This window comes from Centroberyx gerrardi, chromosome 12, assembly GCF_048128805.1.
Source record: "Centroberyx gerrardi isolate f3 chromosome 12, fCenGer3.hap1.cur.20231027, whole genome shotgun sequence".
In the NCBI taxonomy this organism is placed as follows: domain Eukaryota; kingdom Metazoa; phylum Chordata; class Actinopteri; order Beryciformes; family Berycidae; genus Centroberyx; species Centroberyx gerrardi.
In genome coordinates, this window is record NC_136008.1 from 2,898,069 (window position 1) to 2,910,965 (window position 12,897).

Sequence of the window (12,897 nt, forward strand, 5' to 3'; positions counted from 1 at the left end):
TTTTCCTCAAACGACTTAATAAGCCGACCGTAAACACGTTTTCCATCTCAGGAAAGTAGTTCCGTAGCACAGAAAATAGTCCCCGGCGTAATGAAGAATTTGTTCCCATTTGAATTTGATTTGGTAATAACTACAACAGCCTGACTTTTCATGGTAACAGTTAGCGATTTTTAAAATGTAAACTATGTCTTTGTGAGCTGTATTTAAAGGTTTTTAGCTTCCAATTGGAGCCAATGACTTCCTGGTTGACGGCTAAAAACGGAACGTGGGAAGTCAGAAAGTAACGGGAGGAGAGCAAACGCATTGTTGATTTTGTTATTTCCATAGGATTTGTTGACGGTAAGAAATGCATTAAAAAACACCGGCCTTATCCTTTAAGTTCTGTAGCAGGAGGATGAAGATTCGAGGCTGGTTTGATAACTGGGACTGTGATTCAGAGTCATTTAAGATACAACTGATGTGTATAAAAACTGGATGAAAGACTCTTGATATCTGGTGCCGTTTATCAGCTGCAGATCTTTACAAATTGCACAGTAAGAAGAATTCTTGACTACATACAAAAATGGAAACTTTCTACAGATTTTGATTTAAATTTTAATCTGTCCAAATAATCGTGGCGTCCTGAAATGAAGGAACCATGAAGAAAAAGATGTGTACTTCTTTAACTGTTTATCTGACATGGCTGAAAACGACCTCTCCGCCCAGATTAAAGCTGATAGTCTGCACCTTAACCTCACAGTCATTTTACATTCAAATAATAACATGAAGCTCAGTGCATAATCAGAAAACAGCGTCTAAAAACCTGCGTGTTCACATCAAATCATCTGATAAAAAGCTCCGTAACCACAGGAGGGTTTGGTTGTTCTGAAAGCCAGGATCCTCCTGGTTAGGGTTCAAAGTTCGTCCCTCATCTGTTTACATGGCAACAAGCTGAAAACCTCATCCTGCCCGTCTGGTATCGGTGGAGCTGGAATGGAAACATCAAGGCCGCAGACACAATAAAGCTCGGACGCCTCTCCTCTGTTTGCGTTCGCCTTAAAAGGACTTCCTTTCATCAGGAGACTCAAAGGCCTGTAAACAAAACTGTCCGCCGCTCCTGTGAGCCGACGCCCGACTAGCTGCCAAAAGCTTCTTATGAAAACACCTTGCGGACAGTCGGTGATGCTCTATCAAAAGACTGACAGCACAGTATAAAGGGTGTAACAAAAACCTCCTTCTTATTCTTCCTATTTCAGCAGGTTTTTCAATCCAAATTTCTCAAGATTAGAAGATAAGAATCGCGTCCCGCCCGCCGGTTCCTCCCTCAGCGCGCCGGAGACCAGATCTCGTCCTGAGAGTCCGAGTCGTCCCGTTCGAAATCCCCTTTCCCGCTCCGTCGTGACCTCTGAGCGTCGGCTCCGGCGTCTCCGTTGATGTCGCTCAGCGGAACGTAGGAGTAGTCGCGGCGCTCGGAGAAGTGAGCCGCCGCCGCCGCCCGCCAGCCGCGACACGCCCGCAGGAGGTGAGCCGCCACGCTGAGCGCCAGCAGACAGGCCAGGGTGACGGTGAGGATCAGCCAGCTCCGCCTGCAGAGAGAGGGGGAGGAGTTTGGATTTTAGTATTTGATGACTTCACAATGGGGATGCAAACATGTGACAATCCGTCTGGAGGGTCAGGAACATGAATGGTGATATCAGCTCCATGTTATTCTGCTGTCAGGAACATGAATGGTGATATCAGCTCCATGTTATTCTGCTGTCAGGAACATGAATGGTGATATCAGCTCCATGTTATTCTGCTGTCAGGAACATGAATGGTGATATCAGCTCCATGTTATTCTGCTGTCAGGAACATGAATGGTCATATCAGCTCCATGTTATTCTGCTGTAGTAATCACTAATGAGACTCTTGACCGTCACAGTTTCACAAGCTCTCCATCCAAATTATATTATTGTCACTTTGTAATGACATCTTTAAATTGTTGTTTACATTCTAGCAGCCAATGGCATCACTAGAAAGATTTGTGTCTCAGAAATTCTGCACAGTCAGACTTTGTTGTCACTGAACTTTTATTTATTACATCGTATCGTGACTGTATTGAATCCTGAACCTCATATCGCATATCAAATCGTATCGTGTATCATCCCATCACTACTTTACAATCCTATAAAGCATAGCTGAAGTCATGGAGGACGTCACAGTGAAGCCCGGAGTCTGATGTCAGTTGTGGTTCTCATGGTGTAAAGATATCAAGGCAGGTGAGTTATCACTGTGATGCTGAGACACGGATGAGAGGAAGAAATAAATGGGAGGACAGACTGATGTAGGGAGAAGGTAAGGAGACAGCAGGTCCGATAACAGGGAAACCTTGACATCTGACGCTAGCCGAGTTCCTTGGTTTCAATAAGGAGCGCTAACCATGCTAACAAGCAGTTTTTATAGAAATTGAATCTAGGTGTGAACGTTTTCAAAAACAACGGCACTAAATAATGGTGTAAATATCGGTCTTTTTGACTCTCAGTGTGATTGCTTGGCTTCAGAAGACTTGTTTTATGCTGCAAGAGCTGTATAGAGGAACTTTATGCTCATTTTTTGTCCTTTTTGGAGCTGTAAAGAACCGGTCCCCACTGACTTCAGTTGTTTTGGAGTAACAGTGTTCACCTGCTCTGTGATTTTCTTCTATCTGTCATCTTTGTATGGGGCCCTAATGCCACTGCTTCTGCTGCAGAAGAGTATTTGGGTTTTTTTCCAACGGTGCTGAGTATTATCTCAATTTCTGCATCGCTGAAGTTCTTCTTTTTCACTTTCTTCAATGCTATTTTGGTCCAGAAGATTATGAATGTGGGTGTTCCTACTGTGCTGCCTAATGTGGCGTTGCTGAGGCGGCGCCATTATGTTAATTCATGATAATTAGGGCCCCATCAACCCGCTTCACATTTACAAGTGATTGGGATTCATCAACATACGCACGTGAATACGACTGAAAACAGATGCTTCTGAATGTTTGATGAATCTGACCTGCGTTTTTAGTCTGAATGTTTTTTATGTGCAAATTTACTCACAAATTTACAAACAAGACCCACCGTCCTGAAAACGAACCCCATCCGAATACGACGTACGACAGATAGATGAAGAAGATGCTGGACAGAGAAGAAAAGAAACAGATGAAATGAGGAAGAACACGGTGAAGGAGATAAAGGAGAGCTTACAGGATAAAAACAGACGGGTCCAGTATTGTAGAAGAGAAAGATAAGCAAGATGAGAAAGGGTCTGGCTGCAGATGAGAGGTTAGAGAAGCCAGATTGTGACTGGGGGGGGGGGCGTGAGTTTGAATCCCCAGACCAGCTGGGAATGTCAGGATGGGGTAAAACAGCCTGTGAGCAAAGCACAGAGCCAAAAGCCAAAATCCCAAGCAGCTCCTAGGAATGAGCGTCTGAATGTGAAACCCTCCCTTCCCTCACAGCCGCTCCCGCTGGACGCTGCTGTAAATAAACCTGTTCCTACCCGACTTGCCCGGTTAAATAACGGGTTAAAAAAGATGAGGTGAAGAGAGAAGAAGCAAAAAAAAAAACTGTACTTTCCTCCATCTGTGGCCGGAGAGCCTCTTCACAAAGCGCTTGCCAGAAACCATAGCAACAGCCAACAATCCCTAACTTGCATGTGAAAGGTAAGGAGGCTAATGAATGCACCCAGTCCTCAGAGTCTCAGCCTTGTTTACATGTGAAGGAGGATCTGAGCTGGCTGCCAAACGCTGGCTGTGGTTGTTTTGTTGTTGTTGTCGCGGACATTAATTGGAGCCCGTTAAACAGAGCAGAGGACGGAGCTGCAACATGGAGATACGATTACACCTTGTTCGATTTTTAACATCAAACTGTGAAATGCGGCATGGCTGTGTCTTCGTAAAGTTGTGTGTTTGAGGTTTGGCAGCATCCCGCCGAGACCCCTGTACCTCTAGGGGTTGGGTTTCCGTTCCCCTGGTTCCAAGTTAGCAAAATACCCCGATTTGTAAATCTCGAACGAATCCTCTTATCGATTCCCCAATTCCCAGTGTGTTTGTCATCATGGCGGATCGACACAAGCGTTGAAAAGCGTGGGCACACTTCTTAAAATTACATGAGAAAACGGCGAAATCTAATATTTGTGGCCCGGTCCTGTCGACTGAAGGGAGAAGGCACAAGTGTGAAGGAAAAGCTTTTAGCGTAAAAGTCAGTAAAAGTTCTGTGTTTATGAGATTTTCTTTGTCCCTTTCAGCAAATGATGTAAAAAGGTTCGATAAGGGATTCAAAAGGATTTGGATTCGATAAGCAGATTCGACACCGGATTCAGATTCAGTAAAATGCTTTTGAACCCCAACCTATATATATATCAATGAATTTTACATATTTAAGAATTGATTTTTTAATGAATTAGTGGGTTGCAGCCCACTCGGGTCGGACCTCGGGTCACGGCACATTTTCTACATGTGAAGGTCAGCTGTAAATTACTAAATGGCAGAACTGGAGACACGAGAAACAAAATAATCCTTTCTACCTTTTACTCCTTGGCTCTTGTTTTCTCACTATCACACATGCTCGTCCTTATTTGAATAGGAATATTTGTTCCACCTGTTGTCCGGGTGCTGTGACCTCTGACCCTTCATCTACATAATATTGGTTGTGTGTAATGTTGGTGATGAACTTTGGTTGTACATTGGGTTGTGTAGCATTTATCAATAATTGTAAATAGGTGAAAAAAGATGGGAGACAGGACTTTGACAAAGCAGATTCTGCCAATATATAAAAAATGAGTTTCTCACTTTTTTTCCACCTATTTACAATTATTGATAAACGTATTATTTTCTTTGTTCAAATCAGCATGTTTCCTCTGACCGGATTTCAGTGTTACACAAGAGATTCACCTGAAAACAATTCAGCAGCTTGACTAGTTTTTTATATATTGTCATTTTTATATATTATCTGCTTTGTCAGCGTTCCTTTATGTGCTAGAAGTGATTTTCAGACTGTTCCTCCAGACAACGGCAGTGAATGGAGAGAGAAAAAAAACACAATTCTCCAGTCTGCTCTACCGGAGCAACAGATCACAGAATCACTGATTTGGGGGTTTTATCATGGAGGAAGAGACACAACCCAAGACACTACCAGAGCTACACAGAGCTTTACATTCTGTTATGATGTTCTGCTAAATGCCTCAGTTGTAAAATGTGAACATTTTTGTGTGAGACTCTTTAAAGAGAAGACATGAGAGCTGGACGGTGGAGGTCGAGGGTCAGAGGTGAAGGGGTCACCTGACTCCACCTTTGACACTTACTCTGCTAGATGAGGCTCCACTCTGTGAGTCTCCTCCTCTTGTCTCCATACTGTAAACATCTGGTTGGCCAGACAGTGTCCAGCTGTGGAGAGAAGAACAGAAGACCTCTATTATCATCATCATCATCATCGTCATCATCATCAGAAAAAGACTTTGAGCTGAAACTGACAGGATAGTGGTGCTGTCCCAAAACACAGATAAACCAACCAACACTGAAAAATTATTTAGACTGTGTGTCTCTTCTTTATCCGGATATTTTCAGAGCAGGAGGGTCTGTGGGATGTTACTGAGATCTTTACATGTTTTTAGTGCTCAGAGCTCCAAGTAAGGCTGCACAATACTGACAAATAATCATATTGCGATTATTTTGCAGAACAGTGCAATTGTAATATAACATACGATATGACAGATTTTTCAATATTTTTGATTTTTTTTTAGCAAATAAACATTTTTAATAAAAAGTTGAGATGTTGCTTAAGATTTGTTCTGTCCGAATACAATGATTTATTTATTTATTTTTTTTCAATGTGCAATTTAAGGCCAGATTTAGGGCCAGAAACTGGGCTCATCAACAGAAGATTTGTAAATTGAGATAGTTCATATTGGGATTTTCGTATTTTTCCGATTAATTGTGCAGATGTAGCTCCAAGTGCTATAAATTAATAATAATAAGAACTCAACTTTTAGCAAAATAGCACCTCACTTCAATATATATGTTACATTTAGGCTGTACATTTACAATATTTAGGTTGGCACAGTAGAGGCTCCATATGAATCAGGTTTACAATAGTCTCATAACAGCAGGAGCCACACCAGCTCTTCCCACTAGTATCTGTTTAATACTGACAGAAAAGCATCATACATGCACAAAGTATTACAAACAGCTCATCCTGGTTTAAGCTCTGCCTCAGGATAAGCTCTTTATAAGCGTCTTCATATTCTGATCACAAATATACATAATGACACGGATAAACAGAACATGTTTTGTTTACATGCCTCAGTATCCTGGCTAACATCGGTACATCCCAGGCTTATTGGATTTTCTTATAATGGTGAAAAGAGCTTATGAAGATTATTGTAAACAGGGCAAGATGTTTACAAGTGCAAGTTCCCAAACAAAAACCTGAGTATTTAGGCCCATTCATTTATAAAAAGACTCTGACTGGTCAAAGATGTGCTGATGATTCCCATAAAGCCCGGCTAGCTACTTCATGATTTTTCTTGTTTTTTTATTCTTATGTACTTACAGTATTTTGAAGAAAACCTTTCAGTCAGTACATACATGTTGGTAACTGTTGTATAAAAGCCATTAATACCTTTGAGGATGTTGTTTCCTATGATTAAAGGTCCCACATGGTGTAAAGCAGGACTCCCTCTCCTCTGTGATGATAAAGGAGTTGGATGGTCTATCTAAACATGGTGAAAGTATCAAAACTAAATCCACACAATCCATATTAGAAAAGCGAGCCTCTAAACGAGCCGTTTGGACTTCCGTAACTTTGTGGCGTCACAAAGGTTCGCTCATTATCATTTCTGTAAGAAATAATAGACTAACAAAGTGTTTTTTTCAAAGCGGTCGAGCGGTCGTCATCGTTTATTACCGGAGAGTTTTCCCTACCTGTAGCCGCCGGGCCGCGGCGTCTCACGTTTCACTCTCGAAACGGTTAGCCAATCGGAACAGAGGGGTCGTTAATATTAATGAGCCTTAAAGACACGGCGACAGAAACGGCCTGTTCTTGGTAAGGCTCAGAGAGATGCTGGGAAATGAAAATGGATTGAGAGTGTTTTTGCTAACACCACACACACAGCTTTGAATGGAGTGCTGCTGGTGGTACTCTGCTGTACCTGGTACCGAGCCTCATCACCATGGTAACCACCGTCGCAGTATAGATCCCCCCCCCCAGGTTTTATTGCTAGAATAAACACACTCACTGACACCTGCTGTACACACTCACTGGCCAAAATAATTGGAACTCCAGTTTTTTTCCCATAAAACAAAAAAGAGCCGTCACATGTTCGTTAAGCAAAACCTGCAGCTTCAGATATTTTGGACAGTGAGTGAACACCTGTGCTCCGACAAGCTGCACTCACCTCTACACACACTATTAAAAGTATTGGACCAGCTCATGACCGGTGCGTGTTGCTGGGTTGAGAACTGATGTGCAAGTTCCCAGTCGGGTCGATCCGGCGCTGAACTGTTTGACCAGGCAGCAACAAAGACCAGGCTGTGTGTTCACTTCTGCTCCATGCAAATACTGAAGCATTTGCTGAATGCACACACACTCCGTCTCTGTCTCAACACACACACACTCATGCACACACTCTGTCATAGCGTGACACATACGCTGACAAACACACACACACACTGTCTTTCTCTCACATAAACAGAGGCTGACACACAATCTGAAACACACACACACACACTCTAAACCACTCTGACACACACACACACTGTTTCTCACATGCAAACACTCACAGTCTAACACACAATCTGATACACACACACACACACACTCTCTCACCCACAGTTTCACACAGTCTGACCCACATGCACACACACACACACTCTCTCTGTGTCTCTCACAGTCTGACACACACACACACACACACACACACACACACACTTAGACCAGTGAGACCAGCAGGTTCCTATTTCTGTGCAGCTGACAGAGAAGTTGGTATCAACAGACGCACAAACAGAGAAACTCCTCCAGCTTTACACAACACTGATGTTAACACACAAGGACTCAGTCAGTCAACCAGCCAACCAGTTGACTGACTGTGTGTGTGTGTGTGTGGGGGGGAGGGGTGTGTGTGTGTGTGTGTGTGTGTGTGTGTGTGTGTGTGTGGTCAAGCTTGAAGAAGGCCAGTGATGAAAAACAGAAACAGAGATAGGACAGTCAGACGTTGTCATGAGTTATCACTGACTGTCCTATCTCTGTTTCTGTTTTTCGTGTGTGTGTGTGTGTGTGTGTGTGTGTGTGTGTGTGTGTGTGGTGGGGGGCACTACTAAGTTTCTGTTCAGACGTTCACAAGTAGTTCACAGGTTACAAATTAGAGCGTTAGTGTAATCACATAACTTTCTCCTGCAACAGAGTAATGAAAGGCATTTCTGTTCCAATTTCAGTAATCACATTAGAGTGTGTGTGTGTGTGTGTGTGTGGGGGGGGGGGGGGGGGGGGGGGGGAATGACATGCCTGACATGCTGCTAGTGGTTGTAAACACACTACAGACATGTCCTAAATATGGTAACACACACACACACACACACACACACACACACACACACACATACTGTACATGAGCAGCTGACTGGGGGAGAGGAGGAGGGTGAAATGGACACACACAGACACACACACACACACACACACACACACACACACACACACACACACACTATGGGTTTCCCAATCTAATATTTCTTTCGTTCTATCCAAGTTCTTAAATATTGAATGTCTGCTGATACAAAGTAACAATGGTTATTTTTTAAAATAATTAAACAGTGTATTCTCTATTGGTTGGTTTCTGCTGATCCTCTGTGTGTGAGAACTCGTTGTGTTTCCTTAGTGTCTGGTTAAATGAGCAGTATTATAATTAGCTCTGCTGCCCCCAAACACTATAACAGTATAATTAGCTGTTTGAAAGCTTTGACTCTCCAGTTTAAAGTTACTCCAGACTGCAGACAGGACTGCTGACCAGCTGCTTTTAAACCAGGCACTGCACTGCTGTAAGTGGTGAACGACACAAATACTTTCTGTCAATTTGCATAAATGGATCGGAGGTCAGAAACTTACATGAATAAATAAGTATATGGACCGGAGGTTGATCGAACAGCCTGTAGCTGATACTGATAGATCAAAACTCACAAGGATCAGACCCGATTAAGATGCTGGATATTGGATTGGTACATCCCTAACACACACACACACACACACACACACACACACACACACAGAATCATGTCATGTAAATGCAACAGAGCAGCGGTCCAGACAGAAAGAGAAAGCAGCCCGGTCAGACAGAACAATGTGTTGATATACGATGACAAAAACGTAAAATCAAGACTAATAATTGTGATTAACTGTGATCACATTATCTACTAAATTAATTGGCACCATAATTTTAGCCGTTTTTACTCGTTCAGCCCTTGTAATATTTGACATGCAGACTCAGCAGCAATCCTCACAATCGCGTTTACCACTTTATAAAACTTTATAAGACAACAGACTTTATAAACACACACACTACCAGTCACCAGTCTGGACCCACCTGACTGAATGTTCTGTTATTCATTCTCTTAAATGCTTCAAATTAGTTTCTTAGACAAATATAAATAGTGAAGTTGATCCTGTGTATGAATTTCTTTCCAAAGCCTTTGTCTTTCCATCAAGGCAAAGAATCTAAAATATAAGATAGTTTTGATTTGTTTAACACTTTTTTAGTCGCTGCATAATTCCATTTGTGTTATTTCATAATTTTGATGTCTTTACTATTATTCTAAAATGTGGAAAATAGTAAAAATAAAGAAAAATGTGGTGTGTCCAAACTTTTGACGGGCAGTGTATGGCTATTGGATCTCATTAGACTCTGACGTGTGTGTGTGTGTGTGTGTGTTAACATGAACAATGTACAGTAAACTCAGTAAAATGGAGTTTACTGGGGCTTTAAGGCTTTAAGTCTACTCTGCTGCCTCGTTCTTGCCCTTATCAGCCGGTACGTGTATGATGTTTGTGTGTGTGCATATGCAAGTGCCTACATATGAGTGAGAGGTCAAAGGTCAGCTACAGAGCAGCAGCCCTGGAGCTGATAGGGGTTTAGCGTCACACAAGTCTCAAGTCAAGTCTCAAGTCTAAATGTAGATTAAGAAGTCAAGCCCATGTCATTAATGTCAAGTCTCAAGTCTAAATGTAGAACAGCAAGTCAAGTCAGAACAAATCAAGAGTCCAGTATCAATTTAATATCTTAAAGAAAACTAAATATCTAGGACTTTTCAATGCAATATGGTTTTAATAGGATAAAAACTTGGTAAGAGCATCATGAGTTTGATTTCTAGAATCTGTTTCAACTTCAATAAATTCAATCATTCCTTACAAATTCAGAAAACAGAATTTAAATTCAGTCGTCTGCTGGAACAAATCTCATCACTTTCAATCTAAGTCATTTACACAAACACAAGATCTCAAGTCAAGACTTTAGAAACCTTTTCAAGTCATCAAAGTACAAGTCAGAGTCAAGTCCCAAGTCACCAGAACCCAAGTCAAGTCAAGTCTCAAGTCTTCTCTTCATGCATCAAGTCAAGTCTCAAGCAGTTGAGACTGTGACTCGAGTCCCCACCTCTGTCAAGGACAGCAGGGCAGATGCTTCCCGACTTGAACCCCATGTCTTGAAGTCCTCTGATTGAAGGTGTGTGTGTGTGTGTGTGTGTGTGTGTGTGTGTAATACCTCTGTGTAAGGTATAGTTGACCTCTCCCTGGAACGAGGCGGTGCAGTTTCCTGTCACCGGGTCACATGGACACTGACCGTCACACTGACACTCCTCAGCACAGGACCGACCATAGAAACCCAGAGGACACACTGAGGGAGGGAGAGAGAGAGAGAGAGAGAGAGAGAGAGAGAGAGACAGAGAGAGGGAGAGAGACAGACAGACAGAGAGAGAGAGATAGAGGGAGAGAGAGAGAGAGAGACAGAGAGAGAGAGAGCGAGACAGAGAGAGAGAGAGGAGAGAGAGAGAGAGAGAGAGAGGGAGAGAGAGAGAGAGAGAGACAGAGACAGAGAGAGAGACAGACAGAGAGAGGAAGAGAGAGAGAGAGAGAGAGACAGAGAGAGAGAGAGAGAAAGAGACAGACAGAGAGAGAGAGAGAGAGAGAGAGAGAGAGAGAGAGAGAGAGTTGTTGACACATTACTTTGCTTTGGCAACATAAGATTCTTGTCATGCCAATAAAACATATTTGAATTGGACTAGATTGTTCTGAATGGAACTGAACTGACTGAACTTTTATTTTAATTGCACAAAAACACTTAAAAAAAAAGAGAGAATTTCATCAGTTTGGGTTTCAATGGGGAGTTTAAGTGTCCTGTGGTTTAAATGCTGTTTCTGAGAATTAAGATCAGTTTCAGTAGTTTTAGCTTTTAGTGCCACGAGGTTCAACTGGTAATTTAGAGAATTTCATACATCAGTCACTAGTGATTGGTTCGGAGGAAAATCAACCCCCCCCCCACACAGGAAACGGCTAACGAGGAGGAAATCTCAGCTGAATGATGGAGTGGAACCAGATGGAGATTCAGTCTGAATATCAGGTCTAAATGCTGATTTAGAGAATTTCATTAGGATTTGTTTCAATGAAGAGTTTTCATGTCATAGCCGAAAAGCTGATTAAGATCATTTCATTAGTCTTAGTTTCAATGAGTTTTAGTTTAGTGTTAGTTTCACATAGTATAAATGTCATTTCTAAAGCCTCTCCACCCGACACACCACATTCCTGCCACAGACAATAAAACTCTCCAGTGAAACCTGAATGCTGTTAAGACATTTGTCCAGCTCAGGATTCAGGCTGTTTAATGAAGTCCGAGGAAGTAGACAGGAAAGTGATGTAACACAGCTTAGTGTATTAAGGCTAACGTTCCCCACCTTCATTCACACAGTTTTAAGGGTAAAGAAAATGTCCGAGCCACAGCGTCCTGCAGGCTGGGAGGAATTAATGTTGACTTTTCACAACCTGGGACAAACTCCAAGTCAGTTCTCAGAGAGGAACAAGACGCCCTGAAGCACTCTTTTAGGGGTCAACCCAACACCTAAAACACACCGGCATGTAATATTACAGAGGAATTCATTTTCTCATACCTATATTAGTGAATGCCACAGGGGGAAAGCACACACTCAAAACAGAAACTTCTAACAATTAGTCGAAAACGTTAATTAGCCAGCACAGCACTCGGTATTTCTTCAGGTAACTCAGACTCTAAATCATCATCAGGGGTTTGTAAAATTATTCAAATAGTTATAAATTGGAATTATACAAAGAAATAAAGCAGTTTAATTTAGGACCAGTAATAAGACTTCTCACAATATTCTTTCTATGATCTCAGGCTATGTGATTCTATGGCATAGAGTAAAAACCTAACTGTATATATTGGTGGAATTCCCCTTTAAGGAGAAAAACACTGAACTGACTATATTTCAGTGCTAGAGGACATGAATAAAGATGGGAGAGTGAGCAGACAGCAGGTACAAATCAACAAAACTGTATCTGCATACACACACAAACAGAGCAGGGTAAGCTGCAGAGATTTTGAGAATTAACTCAGGTTCTGTCAGCTGGACTGGAGGATTATTCTCAGTCTTTATTCTTCTTAAGTGTTCCACTCATCCAGTTTAAGTTGGTTTTGTCTGCTAAGTAGACTGACGAGAGGCTCTGTGTGCAGACTGGTCTTAACACCTTGTGGTCAGTTTCTGTCTTCGGTTTAGCTGCTTTAAGTTTTCCTCACACTTAGTGTGTAAAGTAAAGAATCGTTAAGCAAAGTAAAATCTTGTTGGGACTGAAAGGAGATTCTACACAACACACTTTCTCTACACACTCTAAATAGCTAAATGCAATGTAGCAGAAATGCTTG

General features: G+C 42.0%; 1 protein-coding gene across 1 annotated transcript in view; it reads right to left on the reverse strand.

Moving 5' to 3' along the window:
- Window positions 1-256: 256 nt before the first annotated feature.
- The window catches only part of LOC139923229 (N-acetylglucosamine-1-phosphodiester alpha-N-acetylglucosaminidase-like), a 36,977-nt gene continuing 24,336 nt past the window's right edge, over window positions 257-12,897 (reverse strand). The window contains exons 10-12 of the mRNA XM_071913953.2: window positions 10,729-10,860; window positions 5,287-5,368; window positions 257-1,565 (exon numbers count right to left, since the gene is read on the reverse strand). Of these exons, the coding sequence (XP_071770054.2) occupies window positions 1,304-1,565; window positions 5,287-5,368; window positions 10,729-10,860 (476 nt within the window). The 3' untranslated portion in view covers window positions 257-1,303. The remainder of the gene's footprint in view (window positions 1,566-5,286; window positions 5,369-10,728; window positions 10,861-12,897) is intronic.